The sequence below is a fragment of the Electrona antarctica genome, assembly GCF_951216825.1.
Source record: "Electrona antarctica genome assembly, chromosome: 9".
NCBI lineage: Eukaryota > Metazoa > Chordata > Actinopteri > Myctophiformes > Myctophidae > Electrona > Electrona antarctica.
In genome coordinates this window covers 49,346,795-49,374,763 of record NC_136790.1, presented here as the reverse complement: position 1 = coordinate 49,374,763, position 27,969 = coordinate 49,346,795, and the positions used below count along the sequence as shown (strand labels likewise).

The 27,969-nt window shown below is 43.9% G+C and overlaps 1 protein-coding gene across 1 annotated transcript in view; it reads right to left on the bottom strand.

Moving 5' to 3' along the window:
* Positions 1-27,969, bottom strand: part of LOC306929393 (cadherin-22-like) — a 121,780-nt gene that overhangs the window by 51,695 nt on the left and 42,116 nt on the right. Inside the window, exons 3-7 of the mRNA XM_079509912.1 lie at positions 25,063-25,182; positions 18,596-18,763; positions 15,724-15,911; positions 11,776-12,032; positions 8,476-8,612 (exon numbers count right to left, since the gene is read on the bottom strand). Of these exons, the coding sequence (XP_079366038.1) occupies positions 8,476-8,612; positions 11,776-12,032; positions 15,724-15,911; positions 18,596-18,763; positions 25,063-25,182 (870 nt within the window). The remainder of the gene's footprint in view (positions 1-8,475; positions 8,613-11,775; positions 12,033-15,723; positions 15,912-18,595; positions 18,764-25,062; positions 25,183-27,969) is intronic.

Sequence of the window (27,969 nt, the reverse complement as noted above, 5' to 3'; positions counted from 1 at the left end):
AGACTAGAGGTGGTCAGTATAGAAATAGACAGACAGGAAGACAGACTAGAGGTGGTCAGTATAGAAATAGACAGACAGGAAGACAGACTAGAGGTGGTCAGTATAGAAATAGACAGACAGGAAGACAGACTAGAGGTGGTCAGTATAGAAATAGATAGACAGACAGGCAGACTGACTAGAGGTGGTCAGTATAGAAATAGACAGACAGGCAGACAGACTAGAGGTGGTCAGTATAGAAATAGACAGACAGGCAGACAGACTAGAGGTGGTCAGTATAGAAATAGACAGACAGACAGGCAGACTAGAGGTGGTCAGTATAGAAATAGACAGACAGGCAGACAGACTAGAGGTGGTCAGTATAGAAATAGACAGACAGACAGGCAGACTAGAGGTGGTCAGTATAGAAATGGACAGACTAGAGGTGGTCAGTATAGAAATAGACAGACTAGAGGTGGTCAGTATAGAAATAGACAGACTAGAGGTGGTCAGTCAGAAAGCCGAGCAGAGCGTAGTGAGACGATGCAGTCATGCTTTAATGTATTAGCCATAAGAGATTGTTCCCAATTGACATAGCCAGACCAACATACTGTACAAATACAATGACTACCAAATGTTGCAAGATAGATAGACGCGCACACACGCACACACACACACACACACACACACACACACACACACACACACACACACACACACACACACACACACACACACACACACACACACACACACACACACACACACACACACACACACACACACACACACACAGCAGAGCAATGAAGTAATAGTCTTTCCCTATCTAACTGTACAGAGCAGCCCAGCAGCAGCTAATGGGAATCCTGGTCTCAGCTAATAGCATAATCCTCACATCAATGCAGGGTTTTAATCGTTTACCCGCCAGGAACATAGGAATATTAACACGTAGAATCTTGTAGCCTGCCACAAACGGAAAAGCCGTTTTAACAGCGATGTATTCATTAATGCATGTTTTAATACGATCGTATCGAAATCTACCGTCCGTTAGCTTTGTTATGCTTCTGACACAATGGGCGCGGCCATTTTGAAAATGCGCGCGCATCCACTAACATTGCCGGCTCTGTTTTCAGACGGCTTTATCTCACAGAAGCGACATTGCAGAGGACGCTTTGTCCCAGACAAGCGTTTTCAACGGCCTGTAGCAGGCGCTGTGATACTCGCGGTCCACTTTTTCCACCACCGACCGAGAGAACGAGCACCAGCTTCGTCAACACACACGGAATGGTTTCATAGTAAAATGCGATACGGATATTTGGCTCTTCAAAGTAAGTGTCACGCGTGATTAAACCATGGCAATACGCAATCGAGGGATTAATTAATGGCGGCAGGCTAAGAGTTAGACTGTTTTGTTTTGTTTGTTTTGTTTTTTTCCCTCCCTGAGCAGCAGGAATATAAATGGACAGAGAGCTCCTCCAGTGCCAGATATCTCTTTTCTTCTTCTTCTAATTTACTCCTCATGTGTTGCAGCTGCGCGGACCCCGCCGGGACGCTACATACTAATTCTTACACAGGTTGTGCTTATGACCAGTCAAGGTCAAGTTAAGTTTACAGAGGTTAAGGTTAGGGTTAGGTTTAGGTATAGTTTTACTGAGGTTAAGGTTAGGGTTAGGTATAGTTTTCTTGAGGTTAAGGTTAGGGTTAGGTTTAGGTATAGTTTTCTTGAGGTTAAGGTTAGGGTTAGGCTGTCAATCACAACGACTGGCCAATCACAGCACGTCGACTGCACAACCCGTGTAGGCTTTGGTTTGTCGCCGCCGGGACAGAGCAACAATTGTTAGTCATCAGATGTAATCGGTGGTGGAAAAAAAGTACTCATGTTGTACTAGTATTAATGTAGAAATACAACTAAATGGCCAGAATTCAAAATTTACATAGTAAAAGTACAAAAGTATTGGTGCACTAAACGTACCAAAAGTAGAAACTACTCATTATGCAGAATGTCTCATCTCAAGTTTTCAAATATCTTGAAAATGGCAGATCTACAAGCTCACAATGCGCTGCGATTTTTTTCAGCGTGCGCGCGCACACACGCACGCACACACGCACACTTGCACAAACACACACGCACGCACGCACGCACACTTGCACAAACACACACGCACGCACACACGCACACTTGCACAAACACACACTACACCACCACCCCTGTCCTCACACACTATAGGACAATAAACTATATATCCTTGGAGACAATGCTCTCTGCTCCAAGAAGCACTTTCGAACTCTGTGTTCGTTCGGATAGAGGAGTAAACGAATAAACAATTTAAACAGATTACCGTCGTGCTCAATGTCTGTTCGACACTCGCCAGATGCTGGGTATCTTAAATTGTATAGTGGATCTCTGTGGCAGTGAATTATAGTTTGATTTAACTGTATTAAAGTTAAAGTGGTGCTGTTGTGCCAGAAACAGAGAGAGAGATAGTGTTGCACTGTTGCCTGCTAATTACACAGAGAGAGAGAGAGAGAGAGAGAGAGAGAGAGAGAGAGAGAGAGAGAGAGAGAGAGAGAGAGAGAGAGAGAGAGAGGCAGGGGGAGAGGGGAGGGGGGAGTTGCACCACTCACACAGGTGTGATTTTTAACTATTTTCAGCAATGAGATGAATATTTTTTGGTGGGTAGATCTTGTTGAGCAGGTCATTTTGAAAGTAGCTCTCAAGTCAAAAAGTCTGAGCACCCGTAGCTGCCTTAGATCATACAATCTCCTCACTATACACGGGATAAACTCTACATCAGGTTATGGTGCTTTCAGTCACTATGGTCCCACTCTGTGGAATTATATACCAGTTGATCTAAGGTTTTTTTTACAACATTGTCTTCTTTCTCACAAACTTTCAGCTAGGTTTAGAATGTGTAGTTATTTTTAAAAACTCAACTTTCTTTTAATTAGTTCATTGTTCATCATGATTCATGTTAATCATATGTAATTGTGTTTTGACTTTTGCATTTTATTATTATTTCTGAGGCACATTGAGTCTGCGCTTGTCATATGAAATGTGCTAATAATGTTACTTGACTTGATAATAAAATGGCAATTCAGCTATTTCTATGTCAGTAAGTGTTTATGAATTTCCACAATGGGATCAAATGAGTGGTAAAGTCAATGAGTTGCTCTTCATATACTGTAGCTTTTAGTGCCAGGAACTTAATGGACGCGTTGCAGTGGCACTCCATGTCTCTCATTAGAAGCAATACAGCCAAATGAATCCCGGCTAACACTCAAATGTATATGTAGGCTATGTAGTACACTTAAAACACTTCAAAACTACACATGGAGGTTTGACCTCATCCTCCGCACCAGCTGAGAGCTGTTGACAACGAGCTCGATTGGCAGATTTGCCAGTCTTTATTTGGCAGATTTCTTTATCGTCCCAGTGGGGCAGTTTGGTTTGCAAACTATTAGTCCACAGGCTTTCAAAGAGGCGACTACAGCCCCCAGGGGGCAGTCAAAGGGGCCAATTAAAAAGGAGAAGAAACATGAAAATAATAGTTATATAAAATCATTAAAGATATATATTTATTATTTAAAGATAATTTAATTTAAATAAATTATTAATCTAGCAAATAAAAGCTCAAACAAGTTGTGTTGTGAGGTCTTTGATAGGCTATTGTTGATATTTTCTTCTTTTTAAAGTAATTCACAATAGGGTGGGGGCTCCACAGGCTCTGCCTATTTGGGGACTTTTCCTCTGCTTTCAACTGCATGCAGCCTCACATCCTCTGCACTATAAGCTGAAAGATCTCCAAGTTGATCCCCACACAATCCTCTGGATAATAGATATCCTCCGCAAAAAGGAGCAGTTTCTTTAAGGTCAACAACCCCCCCCCCCCCCAAAACCCATCCAATTACTCATGAACAGCCCTCGCCAAAGTCTGTAAATGCCGCCGTGACTTATTCGGTGTTTTGCATAATTAATTTGATATCTCATTCTGACTATTTTCCAGGTTTTTGTTCAATTGAGCCATGCCTCATGTCCCGCTTTCCCTCCCTCCTCCCCTTTAGCATTCATTAAACGTTGATTAAAAAGAGAAAATTGTCTCCTTTTGCAACGTCTCCGCATGCAATTCATACGGAGGCAGAGCAGAGAGAAAGAAGGGACTCTGTGTCAAGGAATGACGGAAAAATCTTCCGCTGTAGGAAAACGTCACAGACATGCAACAGACTTAGACTACTAAGTTTGGTATCTTTTTGGCCTCAGGGTGACTACCTTTCTTCCGCCTACTGTACCCGTCTGGATGTGAAAGAAAAAATATATATAATAAAAACATGTTGCAAGGTGATATCATACTTGCTATCGGTCCGGGAAAATTATATGTCACTATGCGATAGGTTTATAGTACTGTGGCTCGTGGCAGAGCAGTAAAGGAGACAACCATGCAGTACTGTGGCTCGTGACAGTGCAGTAAAGGAGACAACCATGCAGTACTGTGGCTCGGGACAGTGCAGTAAAGGAGACAACCATGCAGTACTGTGGCTCGTGACAGTGCAGTAAAGGAGACAACCATGCAGTACTGTGGCTCGTGACAGAGCAGTAAAGGAGACAACCATGCAGTACTGTGGCTCGTGACAGTGCAGTAAAGGAGACAACCATGCAGTACTGTGGCTCGTGACAGTGCAGTAAAGGAGACAACCATGCAGTACTGTGGCTCGTGGCAGTGCAGTAAAGGAGACCACCATGCAGTACTGTGGCTTGTGACAGTGCAGTAAAGGAGACCACCATGCAGTACTGTGGCTCGTGACAGTGCAGTAAAGGAGACAACCATGCAGTACTGTGGCTTGTGACAGTGCAGTAAAGGAGACCACCATGCAGTACTGTGGCTCGTGACAGTGCAGTAAAGGAGACAACCATGCAGTACTGTGGCTCGTGACAGTGCAGTAAAGGAGACAACCATGCAGTTGTCTCCGTGCAGGAAGCGTTTTGTTCTATGGCAGGGAGAGGAACAAGCAGTGGTGGAAAACAGTGCTAAAATGTGTTACTTAAGTAAAACTAATATAGAAGTACTCCATTACAAGTAAAAGTCCAGAATTCAAAATGTACTTGAGTAAAAATACAAAAGTATTGGCCTAAAAAAAGTGTTCCTCGGAGCTAAAAGATCGGACGGATCCGCCTTGATCACATGACTATAGAGATAATGTGTATCGATTTATGTGCTGATCGGAAAAAAATCTCTCTCTCTCTCTCTCTGCTCATAGCACACTCTGGACTCAATGAGCAAGTTGCAGACTTGACGATAAGCAACGTAGTCAGGATTGTAATTCTGATGGAATCAACCAATGACTCCGCTTGTCTGGAAGTTTCCTTCAAATGACAGTGTGAGATTCTTTATCTGTCAAGTACAGGCTTGTGTTTATGCTAAATATTGGAAGCGCCGCACATGTGTCTGTTTGTGTGTGTGTATGTGTGTGCGTGTGTGTGTGCGTGCGTGCGTGTGGGGCTGTGGCTGTGTACGTGTGTGTGTGTGTGTGTGCGTGCATGCATGTGTGCACCCTTGTGTTTGTGTCTCTGACAGCCAATTAACATTAAAATGTGCCTACAGTCATGACAAGCATAAAGAGGAATACAAAAGAACACAATTTGTCTTGAGAATTATGGCTCTAAATTTACGCCTCAAAAAACTAATTTAAATTTCATTCGAAAATGTTTTGCTGAGGGGCTACTGTTGCATTTTATTGTTTGCATGAATCTATTGTATCTATGGCTACATGGGATGGTAAAAAGGAACCAAGAGACGTAAGGAATTCAGAGGAAGAAAGACTGCTCCATTTCATCGTGCACTCTCTCTCACCTGGTGTCGAGCAGGGGAACTATTACAATGCAGAATGCAATCTCTTTTGCATTACATACAATCCCCAAATCACTACATCCACTCCTTAGAGATTGCATAAAGGTAGAGAATACAGCCATCCGTGCACACAAGCACGCACGCACACACGCACACGCACACACACACACACGCACACGCACACACACACACACACACACACACACACACACACACACACACACACACACACACACACACACACCTTCAAGTCAAGCCGTAGCAGCTATAGAGTTACTTCATTGTTCACTCTCTGTCTATCTCTTACTTATGACAAAACTATCCAGGAAGATCAAGCGAGATCTCAGGATTGTTTCCACTCACAAGTCGTGAGAAACAATAATGTTTTCTTTCTCCTCTTCCAGAAAGACGGATGCCATAACACCAGCAGAATATTGCATTACATATTGAATTTATGCTACAATGATGTACAGTATTAACCTAATAAACCCTAGATACTTTTTCCCTCTACAAAATCTCTTTGCCAAATTTTTGCCAAACTACAAATCCCTAGGGATGCTAGCTGGGTTCATGTGGTTATTAGACAATGATTACTGTAGGAAAGACTCAACGCCATGCCCTACACAGTAGACTACAGACATACATTGTGCTCGCATGAAGAACATCTAACCTGTACATCACAGTGAGTCGCCATTGCATTATGGAATGGTTTATTTTATTCCCGTTCCATTATACTTTCAAATCAGTGACCCTTATTTTCCAATGGGTGTCAGCCCTGCAGGGGGCGCCCTAGGGTGACCGTCTACGTGGTCCATGTCTAGAACCGCCCCGGGGAAGCTGCTGGCTATTTTGGCAGCTCGAGTCAGAAAGTGTTTGCACGCTTGATTCGACAGGTGCAATGACTTGGCAGTCAGTGAGTCTGCATGCTTTAACTGCGTTAACAAAGCCAACTTTACTTTTTGAGATTTAAAATGTAAAATAATCCCCCTCAGGGCCATGTTTTTTCCCATAAATTGTGCGTGGGCTTTTCCGTGATTTTCTCCATCGAACAATTTAAGCCAGGAGGCAGGAGCACATTCGCCTGCCAGATTTACATTTAATAACTGTTGTTTTTCATTTTGTTTGCTAATTAGCGGATCACTTGGGCACTGACTAACTAGTTACGTTGTGCAATTGCTGTATTCTAATGTGTTACATTTGTCAAGATGCAACACGGTCACAATACTGATCACCGAAGAGGAGTTATTATTTCTAATTTCTCTGATTCAAGCTTTGAAGCTTGAATCAGACCCGTTGTACTGTGCCTAACGCTAACCGACAATCACACAGCACTTCTACTGAGATGAACTGTCTGGAGAGAAGTGCAGAAAATGTACTGCTGTAAAAGGATGGAGTCACTATAGGGGAGGACTTTGATGGTGTCTCGAACACACTGGTTCTCACTGAGGGATACCAGGACCCCCAGGGGGTCCTTGAGGAGGTTCCAGCCTGGGAGTCTCCAGCTAAATGACTGAGAGTTACCAACCCAGTTAGTGGACTGCAAGAAGTGGTAGGAAAGGTACTCAAATGTTTTGCTTAAGTAAAACTATCAATACTGCAATACAGTGACGTAGAGTCTGTGGGGGCCGGGGGGGCAGGGCCCCCATGAGGAATTGGACCCCAGGGGGTCCGATCGGTTGGGCGGGCCCCCATGACGATTATAAAATAATTTCGTCTCTGCTGCAATATATAGTAATACACATGTATTGGCATCAAAATGTACTAAATACTGAAAGTAAAAGTACTAATTTTGCAGAATGTCCCATTTCAAGTTTTCAAATGTATAAACATTTTGAACATAGTAGATGTACAAGCTCACATTGTGACGAATGTTGAGTTTGGAAGTTGTTAGTGTACTACACAGTACACACACTACGTATACTATGTAATGATAATCAAAATCTGCAAAGTACGTAACTAGTATCTAATGTTTTTAAATAATTGCATTTGCCTCTTAGGAGTAGAAGTAAAAGTATTGGAAATACTTGAGTAAATGTACTAATGTAGTTACTTTCCACCACTGTCCACAAGTCCATGGGTCTACTCTACTTGTACATTCTCACAGTGTAAATCGAGGTCCCAGAGATTAAACCGGAAATCTATTGGTGGCCCATATTTTGCTTAAATGTGTATCAAACTAAAAAAGAAAAAGGAAGCCTTTGAGGATGAACAGGTCGGCCTGACCAGTACAGTATGATTGACATGGGACGTAATCCTACTGACTGCCTCTGTTCACTAAGCTCTACAGGACATGGAAGGTCATGCATCTGCTTCCACTGCAGTCACCGTGATGTTGTGTCAGCCTGCAGTCTCTCACCTGCTTCCACTGCAGTCACCATGATGTTGTGCCAGCCTGCAGTCTCTCACCTGCTCCCACTGCAGTCACCGTGATGTTGTGCCAGCCTGCAGTCTCTCACCTGCTTCCACTGCAGTCACCGTGATGTTGTGTCAGCCTGCAGTCTCTCACCTGCTTCCACTGCAGTCACCGTGATGTTGTGCCAGCCTGCAGTCTCTCACCTGCTTCCACTGCAGTCACCGTTATGTTGTGCCAGCCTGCAGTCTCTCACCTGCTTCCACTGCAGTCACCGTGATGTTGTGCCAGCCTGCAGTCTCTCACCTGCTTCCACTGCAGTCACTGTGATGTTGTGCCAGCCTGCAGTCTCTCGATCCAAGACCTTGCCCAGAGTGATGGCACCCGATACGGGATCAATATGGAAGATCTTCTCCTGGTCCGTGCTGTGATCAATGGAAAACCTGCAACCGGAGACAGAGACAGAGAGACACACAGAGAGACATTGAAGCATGAGGAGCACAATACTTTATCATGTGAAATTCCAATTCCGCGACATTTAATGAATACAGTCCTTTTTCTTTTCTTCTCACTTATAATTATTTTTGGGCTCTCCTTCCGTTCGCTGTGACAAACAAAGAGGTTATCTAAGGACTGACAGAGTTGATATCAGGTTACTTTGAGCGGGAGCAACTTGTAAAAAATATTTAATGAGAGAGAGAGAGAGAGAGAGAGAGAGAGAGAGAGAGAGAGAGAGAGGGGGGGGGGGGGAAAGAGAGAAAGGGGGGGAGAAAGATAGAGAGAAGGAAAAAAAACATACCCACCAAAGAAAATGGATAAAAATTATCATCTGTTACAGTGCGTTTTTTGGAAAGCTGTCACAGTGTGTGCGACCCTGCTAGTTACTCACTGCCCACCCCGGAGCAAGAAAGCAGACATTAAAATGTCATAGTGTGCTCCAGCAAAATCAAAACACATCATCGGGAAGTCAACAGAAAACCCAATGGCGGTTTTCTTTTTATTTCCACTTTCCCTTCTACTACAGTATGTCATGCCCACAGAAACCCCTAAACCTAAACCAGCGAGGGCAACGGCAGCTTTTTAAATCTCTCTCCCACAAAGGCTCCTCACAGTCACACCACAGCCACAGCCAGTTATATTATTAATAAAGAGAATGTCAACGGCATCATATGTACTGTTCTCAAATACCATTCATTTGAGAGGAGTAACACTTGAAACACAGTCCACAGCATAGCGTAGTCAACACCTGTGCAGCTCTAATATCTGGGCTTTCTCTAGTGGCACTGTGCAAGTGTTTGCGGTGGAGTTATCCACTCTGTTTTCAATGTAGTTGTGTCCAGCAGTGGAACAAGTATGTTAAACAAGTACGTAATATAGTAAATATGTATAACAAGTACTGTATTTAAGTACTTTACTTGAGTATTTGGATTATTATTACAAAACATACACTGACCAGTTAAGCCCAATTTTATACTTAGGCTGTTTGAAAATAGCTAATCTACAAGCTTGCTTCCTTATCCAATTCCGTTTATCCAACCAGAAACCAAGGTATTTGTAGCGCTCCACCCACTCGATGGGAGTTCCCTTCAGAGTGGTGATATTAACAGGGGCTGGAATAGCACCTGGAGTGAACAACATAGCCTTGGTTTTATTGCTGTTTAAAAATAATTTGCTTTTTTTTTTACTTTTCTTTTTAAGGGAGGGAGATGAAGTCACATCAAGCGTCGGCACAAAGGTGTACACTGTACAGAACCGTGTGATCTGCATACGATCTAGGCATATGATACCCAGAGGCGTATCTACAATAAGGCGAGGGCAGGCGTCCGCCTGTCCAAATCCATTTCTGGCCTGGCCAAAATCCATACAATGAGAGAAAAAGAAGACAAAAACAAGACCTGAGAACTATTAATGGACAGCTGATTGGCCGTTGCGGTAGAGCGCGACCCTCAATCACCCATTGGAATGTAAATGCATGCCTTTCAGCCTTTGTATCCTACTCGTCTGGCAGGTATATCTCTGCACGATTGTGCGCGGGGAGACGACAATTAACACATGATCTTGCCTGCCCAAAACGTAATTCCTGGATACGCCACTGATGATACCTAGAGTGCTTTGATTGATATTGTTTAATTAGAGATAATTCTGGTGGTCTTTGACATGAAAAAGGTTGAGCGCCACTGACATATAGAAACATGGGTTTTTCAGAAAAATTTTAGGATTTAGAAGCCTTTTTTTTAATCGACCTCAGTCCTAAGTACAAAAGAAAACGTAGGGAACCCAGTATTGAACCCTGGGAGTACTTCCTCCTCCACTGGTCATCAAACTGAGCCAACAGGTTGTTTGCATACTGTATGTATGCACAGTGTGGCCTCTGCAAGATCAGCGGTTCCTAAACCTTTCTGGTCGAGACCAAGAAGAGAGATTAGGGGCTCCATTTTCGTCACCGCTAAACCCCTTATGCCTAAACTACTTTGCCTTTTTTTTTTACTATTTTGCAAAACATTTTTGAATAGTTAAATTGGCCAGTCTTCAAGCTCACAACATGTCAATGTAGATTGGCTAGTTGAACTATTCAAAAATGTTTTTCAAAATAGTAAAAAAAAAGGCAAAGACGTTTAGGGATAAGGGGTTTAGCGGAGACGAAAATGGAGCCCTAGACGTTTGCCCTGGACCCAAACTAGTGAAAATAGCAGATCTACAACTTAGGTTGAAGAAGCGTTCTGTGGCTGTGACAACTGTTCTCTCTCACTGTACAGTACCTGATGGGTGCGTTCTGTACAGTACCTGACAGGTGTGTTCACCACATCGACTGGGTCCTTGGTGGACAGGTGCCCATAGCACTTGCCCTAGCCTCGACGACCTGCAGGCGTATGCATATAGGCTCAACTTATGTAACTTAAATACGGTAGCATTTTATCTAGACATAGCACTCTATAGTGTATACCGCATAGTTTCATTATATAGATATTCCATTGTTAGGTTCTTAGCTTAGGTATGATTCATGATGGCTTTTTCTTTTGTATTTGATGTATTACCATGTTTTTTGTTCTTGCTTACTGTAAATCGCTCTGGATTAACAGTGTCTGCTAAATGCCTAAATTGTAAATGGTATAATTGTAAATTGGGTGCGTTCACCACATCAGGGTCCTTGGCGGTACAGTACCTGACAGGTGCGTTCACCACAACAGGGTCCTTGGTGTTCAGTACCTGACAGGTGCGTTCACCACAACAGGGTCCTTGGTGTTCAGTACCTGACAGGTGCGTTCACCACAACAGGGTCCTTGGTGTTCAGTACCTGACAGGTGCGTTCACCACAACAGGGTCCTTGTTGGTACAGTACCTGACAGGTGCGTTCACCACAACAGGGTCCTTGGTGTTCAGTACCTGACAGGTGCGTTCACCACAACAGGGTCCTTGTTGGTACAGTACCTGACAGGTGCGTTCACCACAACAGGGTCCTTGGTGTTCAGTACCTGACAGGTGCGTTCACCACAACAGGGTCCTTGTTGGTACAGTACCTGACAGGTGCGTTCACCACAACAGGGTCCTTGGTGTACAGTACCTGACAGGTGCGTTCACCACATCAGGGTCCTTGGTGTACAGTACCTGATAGGTGCGTTCACCACATCGGGGTCCTTGGCGGTGACCGTCCCGACCAGCGCTCCCACCTTGGCGTCTTCCTGCACCTCCATGACGGCGCCCTCTGCCGGACTGAAGGCGGGCGGCTCGTCCTCGTCCGACACGCTCACCCGCACGATGGTCTGGTCCCGGAAGGAGCCCAGGTCCACGAAGCGAGGGTCTGCGTGCTTGTTCACTGCCTCCACCACCACGTTGTGCGTGCGCTTGCTCTCAAAGTCCAGGGCCTGTAGATTAATGAAACACGGTGGAGACATCAAGGAGGGGGTCGTGTGGAGGTCGCATGACGTGGACTCCCAAACAATTGAGTACCACAGACGAATAACAGTCTAAGTCCACACTATTGATCCATAATATATAAATGATAGATAAGGGTTCAGGACAACAAGGCCTTTTCGTGGAGGGGTCAGTCTGAAATTTGGACTTAGACTGTTTTTCGTCTGTGGTACTCAATTGGCAAAACACTTGACTCACTCACTGCCAAGGACGAGTTTTTCCTCAAAGGCGCTCCCTACCAAGGGTTCTGTGGGTCTTGAAAGATTAGTACAAAATACACTACAAATCGCTGGTGCTGTTAGCAGACTGTTCTAGAGAAACTGTAATGTTTACCCACAACCCATAAAAATGGTTCCATGATCTAAACATGCAGGTCCCAGTGTAGAAAACTACAGCATATTGTTTTGAAGACGTCCTTTGGAAGATGGCCTGCAATCCTTCTAATTAACAGTAAACTGTGGAAGAAAATTAAAAATAAATCTGATTCAGTATAACTTTTGAGAGCTAGTGTTCTGAAAATGATATAGGCTAAATAGATGTCAACACATTTCCAGAGGTCTGAATGGAACATTAACCTTGCCAGAGGCTTGCAAGTGCGGCCTAAATTCATTGACAGATGCAAGCAAGAGTAGGATCACAACTATTCTGAAAATCCCTTTGAAAATTGTACATCTCACTTCAGTGAAATGCAGTGGAAAATATTTGCTTCTTACAGTACAAGGTAAATAAACATACTTAAGTTATTATTTCCCTTCTTGGCTGAAGGTCAATCCATCTGCAGCCCTTCACATGCAGCAGAGAGCTGTGTCTAACTTGAGTGACAGGTTGGATACATCTGGGTAAGATGTAAAAATGGCCATATCTCCAGCTGCACAAACTAGGAACTGCGTGCCTTTATCAATGCTGGGTAAGTCCTTTGTGCTAACAAAATGGAATGGATGTGCAAAAAGCGGATATTGCTTGCACTTGTTTCACAGACCTGGTTGATGTATGTCTGCTGACCGCTTCTACCTCAAACCCAGTTGACAGCAGGTGCTGTGAATGTTTTTAATCTTGCGAGGAACACAATGTGTGGCCAATAGCATTTGAGAAAAGAAAGGCAATGTAACAGCTGACTTAACCCATTTAGACCTGAGTTAAAAACATTCACTTTGAAAGAATATATATTCAAAGATTTGCGCCACATTTTCACGATTTTTAGCTAAATTATAACATAATGTTTAAAACACCAAAAGGGGTTCCTGCCCAGAATGGGTTAAAATCTATAAAAAGTAATGAGTAACGACAACCTTTGTGGAAATGAAGAATATTCATGAAAAATTACAACATTTGTCTTTGATATGTAGTGGAGTATTCAAGTCATAAGTTTCCAAAAAACAAAATACACAAAGAACAGAAAAATGCAGGCAGGGTGGAACAGATGGAGTAAAGTGTCAGTGTTGATTTGTGACAGAAGGGTACCAGCAAGAGTGCAGGGAAGATGTATAAGACGGTGAGACCAAGCATGCTGTACGGCTTGGAAATGGTGGCACTGACAGGATGCGTAGCTGGTAGTGGCAGAATTGAGCAATTAAAACTTCTACAATATGAATATAATAGTTCAATTCGGGTTGTGCTTTGGCATGTCGTCACTGCCATGCGCCAAAAAATGGACCTACAAATGAACAAAACATTGCGACGTGACAGTTGTGCAGCATATGCACATATTATGCACATATTAAAATAAAGAATTAAATACCATTGCTGTTTACGGCGCAATAATATGGTAATACATACCTTTATGCCTACTGACATTACGCCCTGCCCTGCCTTTGACATTGCGGTGACATCGTTGGTACCCTGGTTTTCAACCAGCCAAAATTATCTTGGGCTATGTGTAATTTAGATAGCATAGACATACAGTAGCACTCTAGTCTAGTGTATAGTATACTCATGGTCATTGTACAGATGTGTACAGACTGTACGGATGTTAGGTTCTTAGTTTGCTTATTGCTTGATGACTATTTTTTATATATTTGATGTATCATGTGTTGTTCTTGCTTACTGTAAATCGCTCTGGATTAAGAGCGTCTGCTAAATGCCTAAATTGTAAATTGTAATCGCTGCCACCACACTACCACGCAAGTCTCGGCTTGTGTTCCAGAAGCGCTGGCTGAACGCATGTGTGAGTCCAGCCAGCCCTTTCCAGTGAGACACATTTCTCGCATGCCATTTTCACGCATATACAGTTGTCAAAATCATCAAGTATCAATAATATTATGGCGGCAATTACATATCTGTGCTAATTTTGTAGAAGGCTTATGGAACCTCCCAGTGGGCATGCAGTGTATGTCTGCATATCACATAGATAGACTACCACTGATAATAAGAAGCAGAGCTGCTAGCTCAAGCGTATTCAGCCTTTTATCTGTCATGTTAGCTAATGTTGTAGCTTGAAGGTTTCTTGCGTTAAGCATGTTAAAAAAGGTTGCTATGCTCCATATAATTGCTAAGTATCAGCTCTAATGCTTTACTTAGTGATGACAGTAGACTAAAGAGTCCACTATTGGATGTAATGAAATGGACTGGTGGTGGCAGAATTGAGCAATTAAAACTTCTACAATATGAATATAATAGTTCAATTCGGGTTGTGCTTTGGCATGTCGTCACTGCCATGCGCCAAAAAATGGACCTACAAATGAACAAAACATTGCGACGTTGTGCAGCATATGCACATATTATTCACATATTAAAATAAAGAATTAAATACCATGGCTGTTTACGGCGCAATAATATGGTAATACATACCTTTATGCCTATTGACATTACGCCCTGCCCTGCCTTTGACATTGCGGTGACATCGTTGGTACCCTGGTTTTCAACCAGCCAAAATTATCTTGGGCTTTGTAATTTAGATAGCATAGACCATAGACATAGCATTCTAGTCTAGTGTATAGTATACTCATGGTCATTGTACAGATGTGTACAGACTGTACGGATGTTAGGTTATTAGTTTGCTTATTGCTTGATGACTATTTTTGATATATTTGATGTATCATGTGTTGTTCTTGCTTACTGTAAATCGCTCTGGATTAAGAGCGTCTGCTAAATGCCTAAATTGTAAATTGTAATCGCTGCCACCACACTACCACGCAAGTCTCGGCTTGTGTTCCAGAAGCGCTGGCTGAATGCATGTGTGAGTCCAGCCTCAGGCATTAGCCCTTTCCAGTGAGACACATTTCTCGCATGCCATTTTCACGCATATACAGTTGTCAAAATCATCAAGTATCAATAATATTATGGCGGCAATTACATATCTGTGCTAATTTTGTAGAAGGCTTATGGAACCTGCCAGTGGGCATGCAGTGTATGTCTGCATATCACAGATAGACTACCACTGATAATAAGAAGCAGAGCTGCTAGCTCAAGCGTATTCAGCCTTTTATCTGTCATGTTAGCTAATGCTGTAGTAGCTTGAAGGTTTATTGCGTTAAGCATGTTAAAAAAGGTTGCTATGCTCCATATAATTGCTAAGTATCAGCTAGAATGCTTTACTTAGTGATGACAGTAGACTAAAGAGTCCACTATTGGATGTAATGAAATGGACTTCCCTACAGCTTTAGGAATGGAGCACCGCTGACCAACACCTAATAGAACCCTTACCTTTTTGACGGAGATCACCGCCTCCTGCGTATGTGGGTCTGTGGTGACCTTGAAGAGCTCCCCTCCCTCTTGGTCTTTGATCAGGTAGCTCATGTCCGTGTTCTCTCCCATGTCGGCGTCGGTGGCGATGACGCGGCCCACCGAGGTCCCCACGGGCGCCCCCTCCGAGACCGCAAACTGGTACATCTCTGGTTGGTGACCCGGGTAAGTGTTACAGGAGGAAAGAAGGGCAGAAGGAAAATAAATAAGTGATGGAAGGTGTTACGAGGAAGAAGAGGAAAGGTGGATGACCGGAAGAGGGTGAGGTTAGAGGGAGAGTGCATGTGGAGAAGATGAGACAGAACAAACAAAAAATGAAGCAGGCACAGAAAAAAAGAATCACGAGTCAAAGAGATGAATTGAAGAAACAAGAGGGGAGAAAGGGTGAGAGAATGCAATAAAGGAAAGAGATCAACGGGATCAGGGTGAGTTAAGCGAGGTCTGTGGTCAAAATGTTCACAGCATACCATCCAGTTCAATTAAATTCATGTTGAACATACTATAACATTATGCCATTGCTGTTAGCTGTACTGACAGCTCATATTGAGTTCCTGTCAGGGGTTATGCACTACTATATCTCTGGCAGGTTTGAGTGTTAATAGTGCATATGCTAAACTGTCAGTCCATGTCAGTATTAAGACTTTCAGTACTGTCTGCCAGGGTTCATTCACAACACTGAACAACAACATAACAACTGGTTTATATTCAAGCACATTCTTTTGTTCAGTTTGCGAGGTGTGCATGGATCTGCTTTCCAAACTGAATCTGTGGCCATACAGCAGTGAGAATTACTGAAGCTAGCCGTATTCACACAAGCAGCTACAAAAGTGACAGGCTACTATTCCAATGGAAGCCAGCAACATAAAGACGACACTCGTAACTGTAACTGTGATACAGGTAATGCTAGGGGGCGGTCGCATTTTTAAAATTTGAATTCACTTATACATGAATTATTAATTTAAAATGTGTTAAATGGGGAAAGGGGCTTCGTTAAGACCTCCATAATATTATGGTCAATGCCTGTGTGAAAAGTGAGAGAGAGGTATGGACGGGCCGACATACAACCAATGGACCACATTACCATCCTTAGAAAGGGAATAATAATAATGTTTTATTCATAAGCGGAGGTTATTCAGTGTGGACTATACCAAGTGATGCTAATGTGTCTGCCATTGAGAAGAGCCTTGCTGTGTCACTGAAAGACAATAAACAAAGGTGCCATACTGTACATTGAGTGCGTCTTCTCTTTAGTGTGTGCATCATGTAATTAAACATATTCATTGGCATTATAGTGCAGAATGATATCTTTAACTGAGTGCGTGCGTGCGTGCGTGTGTGTTCTGTCTCTGTATGGTAGAGGCAGAATTTTTTTTATAGAAAAATGTGGAGGTAGGCCTAAGCTAAGAGGTCAAAGGCTAATGATATACATTGAATGAAAATAGCATAAGGTCGATCAACAATATGTAATTAGCCTTGAGAGACACAGGGTGAAAGAGAGGCGGAAATAAATACAATGTATGAGTCGTAGATGTAATTAATATTATTATAGAATATTATTCCATGCCTGCCTTTTCTGATAATTGTATAATATCTTGATGTTTTTTGTCATAGTACACTTTTCTTTTGCCCTGTATGTATTGCGCTTAATTCCTATCGGGATGCGCTGACGGGTCGACAGTGAATTTGGCACCTAAGATGACCTTAATTCACTAAACTAAATCTGTCTAATTACCACAAGAGCTGTGAGGAAAAAACAAAACATCAGTGTCACTCTGAATATTGATTCAGACCTCTCTAGAGTCCCATGTACCGGGCCAGACATCAGTTCCCATCACTTGATGGCCAGTTATGGGTTGAGTGTTGGACCAGCACATGCATTAATATAAAATGATTTTCTCTGACAGTATTTGGGCCAGTCAGCACGGCTGACACCATTCCCTGATTGGTGTTAGTGCCCCACAAGATAAAGACTCTCTCTCTCTCTCTCTCTCTCTCTCTCTCTCTCTCTCTCTCTCTCTCTCTCTCTCTCTCTCTCTCTCTCTCTCTCTCTCTCTCTCTCTATCTCTCTCTCTCTCTCTCTCTCTCTCTCTCTCTCTGGGACAAATTATGTCAAAGCATGTTGGGGGATGATGTAAACAAACAGTGGCGATCCGTGGTAAAATAAATAAATCACCCCTCTATCACTGTAGTAGTGTACTGTATACAGTGTATACAGTCCAACATTCAGAACTCAGAGCCCATAAGGGCCAGCTGAGCTATACTCCTCTAATTGTCTCTCTGTTTTTTGTTGCAAATTTAGAAGCAGACTTCAGAGGCGGGTGAAAGAAGCCCCATCATCTTTACTTTTGCCAATGCAAACTATTTAATCATCTTCCAGACGGCCACGGGGGGGAGAAAGCCAAGGAGTGGTGAAGTGCAGAAGTGTTCCAATCCATTTCAAACACTGGCACTTCTGGCTGTGGTTCTGTAGGCGACTGTGGCTCAAGAGGTAGAGCAGGTCGTCCAATGATCCATGGGTCGACGGTTCGAATCCCGGCTCCTCCTGTCTACATGTCGAAGTGTCCTTGGGCAAGACACTGAACCCCAAATTGCTCCCGATGTGCTGGTTGGTACCTTGCATGGCTTCCGCCGCAATCGGTGTATGAATGTGTGTGTGAATGGGTGAATGTAATGCACAATCTATGTAAAGCGCCTTGGATAAAGGCGCTATATAAATGCACCATTTATCATTTAGGACCACAACCCAGTTGAGGGCACTCCAAAAGTAGATGACAGGCAAAGGGGGGGGGGGGGGGGGTGCGTGTGTGCGTGCGTCTGTGTGCAAGAGGCTCACTCTGTGGAAAGCGTGGTGGGTTGTCGTTAACGTCGGTGATGACGATGGTCACCGTAGTGGAGCCGGAGAGACCGCCCAGTTGACCCGCCATGTCCGTGGCCTTGACCACCAGCTCGTAGCGGTCCTGGGTCTCACGGTCCAGGTCTGCCACAGCTGTCAGGATGATCCCTGATGATGGCGGCATGGAAAGGGACACATGAGAAGTTGGAGAGAGAGGTAGAGAGAGTGAGAGAGAGAGAGAGGGGAGAGAGAGAGAGAGAGAGAGAGAGAGAGAGAGAGATGGGGGGAGGCAGAGAGAGACAAAGGAAAAGGTCACAACAGTTGTTAGATTTCATGCAACTTCATAATATTCCCGACACCGCCCATTTTGAATATCAACTTCAGCTGAGCACTCTATTACAGACGCACTAGTGCAGTGCATTCCAATTCACCGCTCCCTGAGCCCTCCTGATAGACGAGATTGTGTCTTTTTCCCGTCTTCTTTCTTTCTTTCCCCTTCCCTTCCCTTCCCTTTTTTTTCTTTTTTTTTCAAGCACCTTGCTTATACCATTATAGGACTGGGCTGTATTAAAATGAATAATATATAGGCAACGGAATGAAGGACTGCCTCTGCCAGAATGAAGCTTCATGACAACTGCTCTATACGGTGAAAGCAGAGCCTGTGTCAGGATGCACCTCTATAGTGCAAGCAGTGGATCTGCGGAGAGAAAGGGTTCGAGCAACAGTCACACAGAGAGAGAGAGAGAGAGAGAGAGAGAGAGAGAGAGAGGGAGAGAGAGAGAGAGGTAGAGAGAGGGGGGGGTAGACAAAAAATCACAATGGCTTCTCTTAATCTGCCTAGGGAGCACATTCAGTAGTTGCATTTCAACAGGCTCTGTGCTGAGTTGAAAACAGGCCCTCTACTGCGTTAAGCCACACCAGTCTACACTTCAAAGAGAGGAAAGGGTTCTGCAGAGTTTGAAAAGAAAGAAACAATCCAATCCTCTGCATGCTTCCAGAAATTGGATATTTGTGAAAAGATGACTGCAGTGTATTGGTCGCTGTGACTGACCCACTATGTGGACTAACTACAGTAGCAACACTCGGGTCAGGTTGCCCTGTCCAATCACAGGCAGCTGGGGATGTCATGGCTGACATTGTGACCAAGGCACAGGAGAAGAATGGGGGGAATTTCAGCTCCATATTTTTGAGGGGCGCCATTAATGTTTGTTTTTAGTTCAATTTTTTGTTTTAAAAACGGCATTAACAATAAAGATAATTTTAAGTTTGTTTTGTCACCGTTTGTTTTACATCATTACATCACCTAATCATAGCAACATGAGTTCGAATTCCCTCCTCGATGTTGTAAGATGATAAGAGCGCCCCTCACTTGTGTGATTTTTAGTTTTGCATTTTAGTGTGACAATATGATGGCATAATACTCTGTATAATTGGTCGAGTGACAAACAGAAAAATGTATAAGATCACAAGACATCATAATGTATATAGGCATTGTGAGCTTGTAGATTTTTTATGTCAACTTTCATTTCTGTAGGCATGGCCAGACAAGGCAGGTTTTGTATAGCAGCACATTGCAGCAAATAAATGGTAAATGGTGCATTCATATAGCGCCTTTATCCAAGGCACTTTACTTACATGTGCATTACATTCACCCATTCACACACACATTCATACACCGATTGCAGCGGAAGCCATGCAAGGTACCAACCAGCACATCGGGAGCAATTTGGGGTTCAGTGTCTTGCCCAAGGAAACTTCGACATGTAGACAGGAGGAGCTGGGATTCGAACCGCCGACCCATGGATCATTGGACGACCTGCTCTACCTCTTGAGCCACAGTCGCAACAAGGCAATTCAAAGTACTTTACGTAAAACATCAGTGCATTAAGATATAGAAGCTCTATTGTAAGCTCTAATCTTCTTTTGTGAATAAAATGTTATGTTGTCCAATAGTAGAGTATGTGGATACAATTGGGCAGGTTGTATTTGGTCTCCCTGCTCTTCTATTGAGACATTTAGATCCTGTGTCTACAGTGGTTGTATTTGGTCTCCCTGCTCTTCTATTGAGACATTTAGATCTCTCTACAGTCTAGGTTGAACACAATCCTGTTTCTGGTTTGACACAAATTTTGACCCGAAGGTCAAAATAATATTTCTCCCCAGAGCAAGCAGTGCTAAAAATGTCAGCACTTTTGCAGGAGTGCCTGCGTCATTCTGGTGAGAGACACTGGCAAGATAAACTAAAACATGATTTTTTTTAGTTGTCAAAACACTTGTTCTCTCCTCCGCGCCCATACCCTAGGTGGGGTTGGTGAAAGGCATTTCTGTGAGGAGTTTACATGTTCTCTCTGTGTCCCCTAAGGCAGGGATTCTCAACCCGTGGGTCGCGACCCCTCGGGGGGTCGCCAAAATATTTTAGGGGGTCCCCAAATTATTTTCAAAAAAAAGAAAAAAAAAGTTTTTATTTAAACTTTTATTTTCACGATTTTTCAAAAATAGCAGACCTACAAGCTCGTAGCACGCCACTCGGTGGCGCGCTACGAGCTTGTAGATCTGCTATTTTTCAATAGCTAAATTATAACAATGCTTAAAACACCAAAAGGGGTTCCCGCCCAAAATGGGTTAAGGTTATTGTAGCAGTCAATTTATATTGGGGGTCGGGAGGGGGCGGGGCGGGGGTCCCGAGACATTGCCAAAGCATTTCCGGGGGTCCCCGGCCAAAAACGTTGAGAACCCCTGCCCTAAGGTAGGTACCCTCACAAAAAAGGGTACCTTTTTTTACCAGCAGTAATCCTGGTCTCTACTGCACCCCCCTGGTCAGCTGGGGCACCTGATGGAGGGGAAAGGAACTGGTTGTAATAACATGTTCCTTCCACAAGCTATGTCCTACCATGGAAACTCCCCCTTGTCAGGTAATGAAAAGCGGCCTGCATGCTCACCCCTCATGCATTTAAGGAAGCATGAGCTTCAAAATGGGTTACAAACTCCTGGGCTGGAAAAAAAGAAAAATACTGAAATACGGATGACAGGGTTACTGTGGATTTACATGGCATGATAATATCACTGCATTAATAATACACAGTCATACACACTGCCACCCTGCCACCCGCCAGCCCTACAGCACAACAGAAGCTAGCCGCTTCACTGTGTGGTAAGATAATATTTCCATTCTGCCCCTCTCCTGGGATTTTCCATGTCAAAAGCTATTGTTGCATTTCCTGGGCTTGTGCTCCTCTCCCTCCCAGAGGTTTACATTGTGTTGAATATACAACTCAGTGATTCTAGTCACATTTGGCTCCCAAGTAGCTCCGGGCCATGTTTGTATGCGAGTAGCCAAAAGTACATGCAGCAGCGGAGCTAAGGAGGAAGGCAAATTACATGGTCCTCTTTCATCCACAGGAAGCCAGAGGGGATGCATTTATGATGCATTTCCCCCCCTATCTCAACCCTAACTCCCTGCATTGAATAAGATTTGATTCAACACATTTGAATGTAAAATTCCGTTACAGGATTTATATTCATTATATGTCTCCCATGCTGACTGAAAATGAACGTACACGGCACAGGGGGAAGCCAGGGTCAAACACACCAAAACCCTAGCTATTAAGGGGCTCGGAAAAAGCTAGCCTACATACTGTAGGAAAGAAAAAAAGTGAGCATGAAAATGTAAATGACGATAGCTCTATATCTTCCTCAACAGAACTTGGTCTGTGAATCCACAACCGACCAACAGAACTTGGTCTGTGAATCCACAACCGACCATGAATGGCAGTGTTTCGCTTTTGTTCAATTCATTGTACTGTCTCTTGAAACATAACACATGATCTGTGGAGAGTGGCATTGCCTTCATACACAATATCATAACAAAACAATCCCTGAGAGAATTTTCTTTACCGAGAAAGAAACAAAGAAAGACGCCTCAATACTGTCATAACAATCCAACATGTGAGAGATGTCTTTACAGAGACAGTGATTCTTAACCTTTTTTTTTATTTCAACGACCCTCGGTTTAGATTAATTATATTTTATCTTTATTGATCCCACAAGGGAAATTCAGTTGTCGGGTACTGCACTGTAGTACCGCACTATGAAGCATAGGACAGATCAGAAATAAATATTGTGACGTCAACCGTATATTGAGGGCAAAAAAGTGTATCCTGTGGAATTGTAGGCCGGGGGGTGTAATTGTCGTCCAATCAGAGGAGCGAAAAGAAAAAATAAATACCAATAACAATAGTGTGTATAGTGAATAGTGTGTATAGTGAATAGTGTGTATAGTGAATAGTGTGTATAGTGAATAGTGTGTATAGTGAATAGTGTGATTGCCTATCGGCAATTATTCAAATAATAATAATAATAATAATAATCTATCTATAAAGGCACCACGTCTCTGTACGTCTGTAATCCATGTAACTCAAGAACTCGCCCCACCGACTTCAAATTCAACACACGCGTTCCGCACCCCCACAGGGAGTGCAGTGCCCGGTGTCGATTCGGTCGTACCCACGGTTGTCCGACACAGAACTCCATATGTACTGTACGTGTGTACGTCTGTAATCCAAGTAAGTCGAGAACCGCTCGCCCCACCAACTTCAAATTCGACAAACATGTTCCACCCCCACCCCGCTGCCTCACACATTCTATGATAGCACGGTATAGCACCGTTGGACCCCACTGTCTCACACATTCTATGATAGCACCGTTGGACCCCACTGTCTCACACATTCTATGATAGCACCGTTGGACCCCACTGTCTCACACATTCTATGATAGCACCGTTGGACCCCACTGTCTCACACATTCTATAATAGCACCGTTGGACCCCACTGTCTCACACATTCTATAATAGCACCGTTGGACCCCACTGTCTCACACATTCTATGATAGCACCGTTGGACCCCACTGTCTCACACATTCTATGATAGCACCGTTGGACCCCACTGTCTCACAAACCCTTTTGGGCAATCCAATCTGACCTCGGGCCGGAAAACACTTTAAGAAGACAGTGACTCTCTCTATAGAGTGTCATCAGAGTAACTGGAGGGGTCGCACGCACGCACGCACTCACCACGCACTCACCACGCAACACACACACACACACACACACACACACACACACACACACACACACACACACACACACACACACACACACACACACACACACACACACACACACACACACACACACACACACACACACACACACCTGTTCTGTTTCCTCCCCTCACTCTGACCTCCTCGACTCGCACCTATTACACTGTAAAAAATATTCGGGTCTATAAATTTGTACACTTTCCTATAGTTCGATTAACATAGAGGATTTTACTGTGTAGGCTGGCCTTTGCGTCTACAAAGTGTGTGTGTGTGTGTGTGTGTGTGTGTGTGTGTGTGTGTGTGTGTGTGTGTGTGTGTGTGTGTGTGTGTGTGTGTGTGTGTGTGTGTGAGACTGTGTGTGTGAGACTGTGTGTGAGACTGTGTGTGTGTGTGTGTGCGCACATGTGTGTGTGCGTGCACGCGTACATGCATGTGTTCGTGCGGGGGGTAGGGGGGCACCGGCAGGTCGTGAGACGAGGAGCTGGTCTCCCGGCTAGCCCCGCCGAGGCAGAGCCATTTATCATCCCGGCACCGGGGCCGACCGAATCAAAGCGGCAGGGACCAAAAAAAAGAGGGATCATTAAAAGTTTAGCGCTTCTCCCGCGGGGCCATTTGCAGGCAACACCAACGCTGGGCTATGCCTGAGAGATCGCGGCTCAGGCCTTATCCCCGCCATCCGCCTCACCAATAGAATACCAGCAGGGAATTCAGCCATATCTGCTGACTGGGGACGAGTGACACTATCTGCATCTTGGGGGATATTCAACGTATAACCCTCCGGAGATTTAACTGTCCCAACGTTTTTACTATGTGCCTTGGGCACATAGTAAAATAAACTAACATTACACAAGTAATTGGACGTATTGCCTACGGCTATATAGTGCAAAAATCACCTTGAGCAAGTTGGTTAATCCTTCATCTGTATGCCTGTGAATATATGGGGAGGCTGTATCCGTGTAATGATCATTTCTGCAACTTGTTTAGCTATGCCTAACTGTTGTCCCTGCCTATGTCTAACCTCGAGTCACCAGGCTTTCCACCTCAGAGGTGGTTTAGATCGGATGATAAGAAATCCCCCCCCGTTTGTTTTTAGTCTCGCCGGTCGCTACGAGTTGGAATAAAAGATGAATATACCAAACAAACTATTCCAAGAAGCACTTGAAGAAACCTGTTGGATTCATACGCTGCATCAAGGCGTCTTATTGCCGATTTGGGTTCCGGCCTAATGACTACAAACCAGCGACTACAACATGACGTGTAAGATATTATCTGCTCCCGACCCGACCATAAACCTGAACAGGAATGCTGCCCAGGCTAGAGAGAGAGAGAGAGAGAGAGAGGTTATGTACATGGAAAATCAAGCAGCTTACCAGTGTGTTTCTCCACAGAGAAGAACTTCTCCACGTCCAGAACGCTGTACACCACCCTGGCACTGCTGCCATACGTCGGGTCATCTGCATCTGACGCTATGACCTTCATCACGGATGTTCCTATTCAGAGAGAGAGAGAGAGAGAGAGAGAGAGAGAGAACACACACAGGCTCAGATGAAGAGAAGTTCAGAGCCAGGCCACCTGGGAAGCCACAGACAAACACTGACATCTAAAAGAGTCAGGGCGAGAGAGAGGATAGTTTATGTACAACAGCAAAGCAGGTGTTTGGGGACCTACTGTAGGAGTTATTATGAGAGAGAGAGAGAGAGAGAGAGAGAGAGAGAGAGAGAGAGAGAGAGAGAGAATGAGGTTAATGCATTGAGGAACTGGCACGCCAGGGAAACGATTCATCTCTATGTACATAATTTTCCAAACACATTTTTTTTATATTTCAAATTACCTCTTGCCACAATACCGGCGCAGACGGTTGCTCGGCCTCTCCCAGGCACACAAGCTGTGCTCGGAAGATGAAAGGAAACCTCAAGTTATTTAACATCTCTATCTTCAAAGTCCGATATAATATAAAATGTGCATGAAATCCACAACAACAATTATCGCCGATTGCAGACACTTATGGAAATATGGCGGTATATTTCCACAAGAACCTTTAAAATCTGGATTTGCACAGCAACAATATTCTTGAAAGTCATTTATTAACCACTTACTATTCTATATTTTTCGTCAGCTGTGTGCACACATGCGCACAAGCCTCTGGCAGCCAACAAACAAGCACATATTTACATTTAGTCACACGCTTTAGTTAAAGCTCAGATAAAGCCTGTAAAGCTTAATGGGCAACAGCTTCCTCTAACTGCTTTGGGAAAAGAACCAACCACTGACTATAGCCTTTTAGTGGCTGAGCTGTTTCCCTCCCTATAAATAAAAACACCTTAAATGAACAGGTTCCGTCCATCCGACGTGTCCACACGTCCAAGGGAATCCAACCGACGGGTTGCAATGACGTGTGTACATGTCCTAGCGCATCTTCAATGATATCAGGCGACAGAATAATATTCTGAATTATTTCCTTTTTTATTTTTGAGTGGGACTCTAAGAGTAAAAGCGGCCATGTTTTCCCGGCACCCCAGAGCTCCTATTTTGAAGGAATCCCGGGACTGATTGTGTTAAAAGGGCGGAAGGACAAAAAAAACGAGAAAAGAAAAGGCACAGAGAATCCTGGCACAGGCAGCCATGAGTCCTCAAGGACGAGGAGTCTGTCTCCATTCCCCTGGCAAGGTCCATAGGTAATTACTGACAGCTGGTGTTGTCCACCAAAGGTCACAGCTGTAGCCTCTCTCAGAGCCCTGTCATGCTACTGTCCAGCCACATAATGGCCGTATGCTAATGATGCTAATTAGCGGGAGGTGTCAGAGCGCTGTTTGTTTCCTGTCATCCATTGGCGCTCCCGAGGGGGCGGGGGGGGGGGGGGGTAAAACAGAACAGTGGATTATCATTAAAGCCACAGGGCCATTACCACGGGCAGCCCAGATCACTATCCTGCTGCTGTCGCCAACAGCAGCATTCCCTCTCTTTTTACTGGAAGCTGGAAGGCCTGCATGCAAACACGGCTAGTACCAACTATGGCAACATATGCTCATGCCATATAGAGTCTAGGGCATAGAGACTATATGTACACATGTGAGGCTATATGATAATCAGCCACAGCAGTCGTTAAGTCGCAAATATTACAGTATGAGCAACCTTGTGTAGTTAAAGATGGAGTGCCGTGATTTTGTTCCACCCTAAAACATGATCATCAGGTCTTATTGTTATATAAGGAGGTATAATCTTTTCAAAAAAGTGTACAGTATTTGTTAAAATGTTGTTTTTATGTGGGCACGCCCACCAGTTCAGTATGCCTGGTTTGCCTGGTGGGTGGTGATGGGTGGTGATCCACCTGAACTGAAGCCACACCCACAGCTGTAGTTGTATGATAAAGGGGGAGGGGTTAGGGGAGGGGCTGATAGTGTGATGTCACTATATTACTGTTTATTTCATTGGCCCGTTTGACTGTCAAGGGTTCAGCCTCCAGGAAGAAACCCTAAATACAAAGTTAATACACCATTGCACATAAAAACGACTCGAGGGTGTCTAATGAAGTACTGTCACCTCATAAACTGGAAAAATACAAAAATTGTGGCACTCCATCTTTAAATCCAACAGTAGCTGTGCATTTCATCTCCTGCTGTACTGTACCTACCGCAGTATGCATGTGTGTGGTTCTTAATGCATGCTCAAACAGTACAGTAACATAATTCACTCATTATTATCCCTCCAGCATATGCAATTGGCCCATGTCTGCCTGATCCTGGGATGGGATACAGTCCTTTCTCATATTGAAAAGAGAAAACCATATAGAGACAAGGCAGTTTCATTACTGGCGACAGACAGAACCCCTGCCTTTGCTAATTCTGTCTACCTGGTTGTCTCTGTGCGTCCAGCAAAGCCATTTCCATCCATGGGATTATTCTCTTATCTTAATTTTCCCCGGGTATAACAATCAGCTCGACACTCAGCTGTTTCTGGGTCCTAGCTGGCAGCTTGGAGGAACTATATAAATGCAAATGCTACTTTATTGTGTTTATATTAAAAGGGAAGGGAAGCAGGGAGTTTGCTGCCTGGGTCATTACTAACGCTCTGGTTGGCTTCTGTTTCATTAGGAGAAGTCGTTACTAGTTGGCAGCTCTCAGATCCTACTGGTGAGGGATCTCTACAGCAGTGAGTCGTTACTAGTTGGCAGCTCTCAGATCCTAATGGTGACCGATCTCTATAGGAGTGGTTCCCAAACGTTTTAGCATTTTTTTTAACAAGTATAGGGATTGAAGTTACTGACTTGACAAAATGTA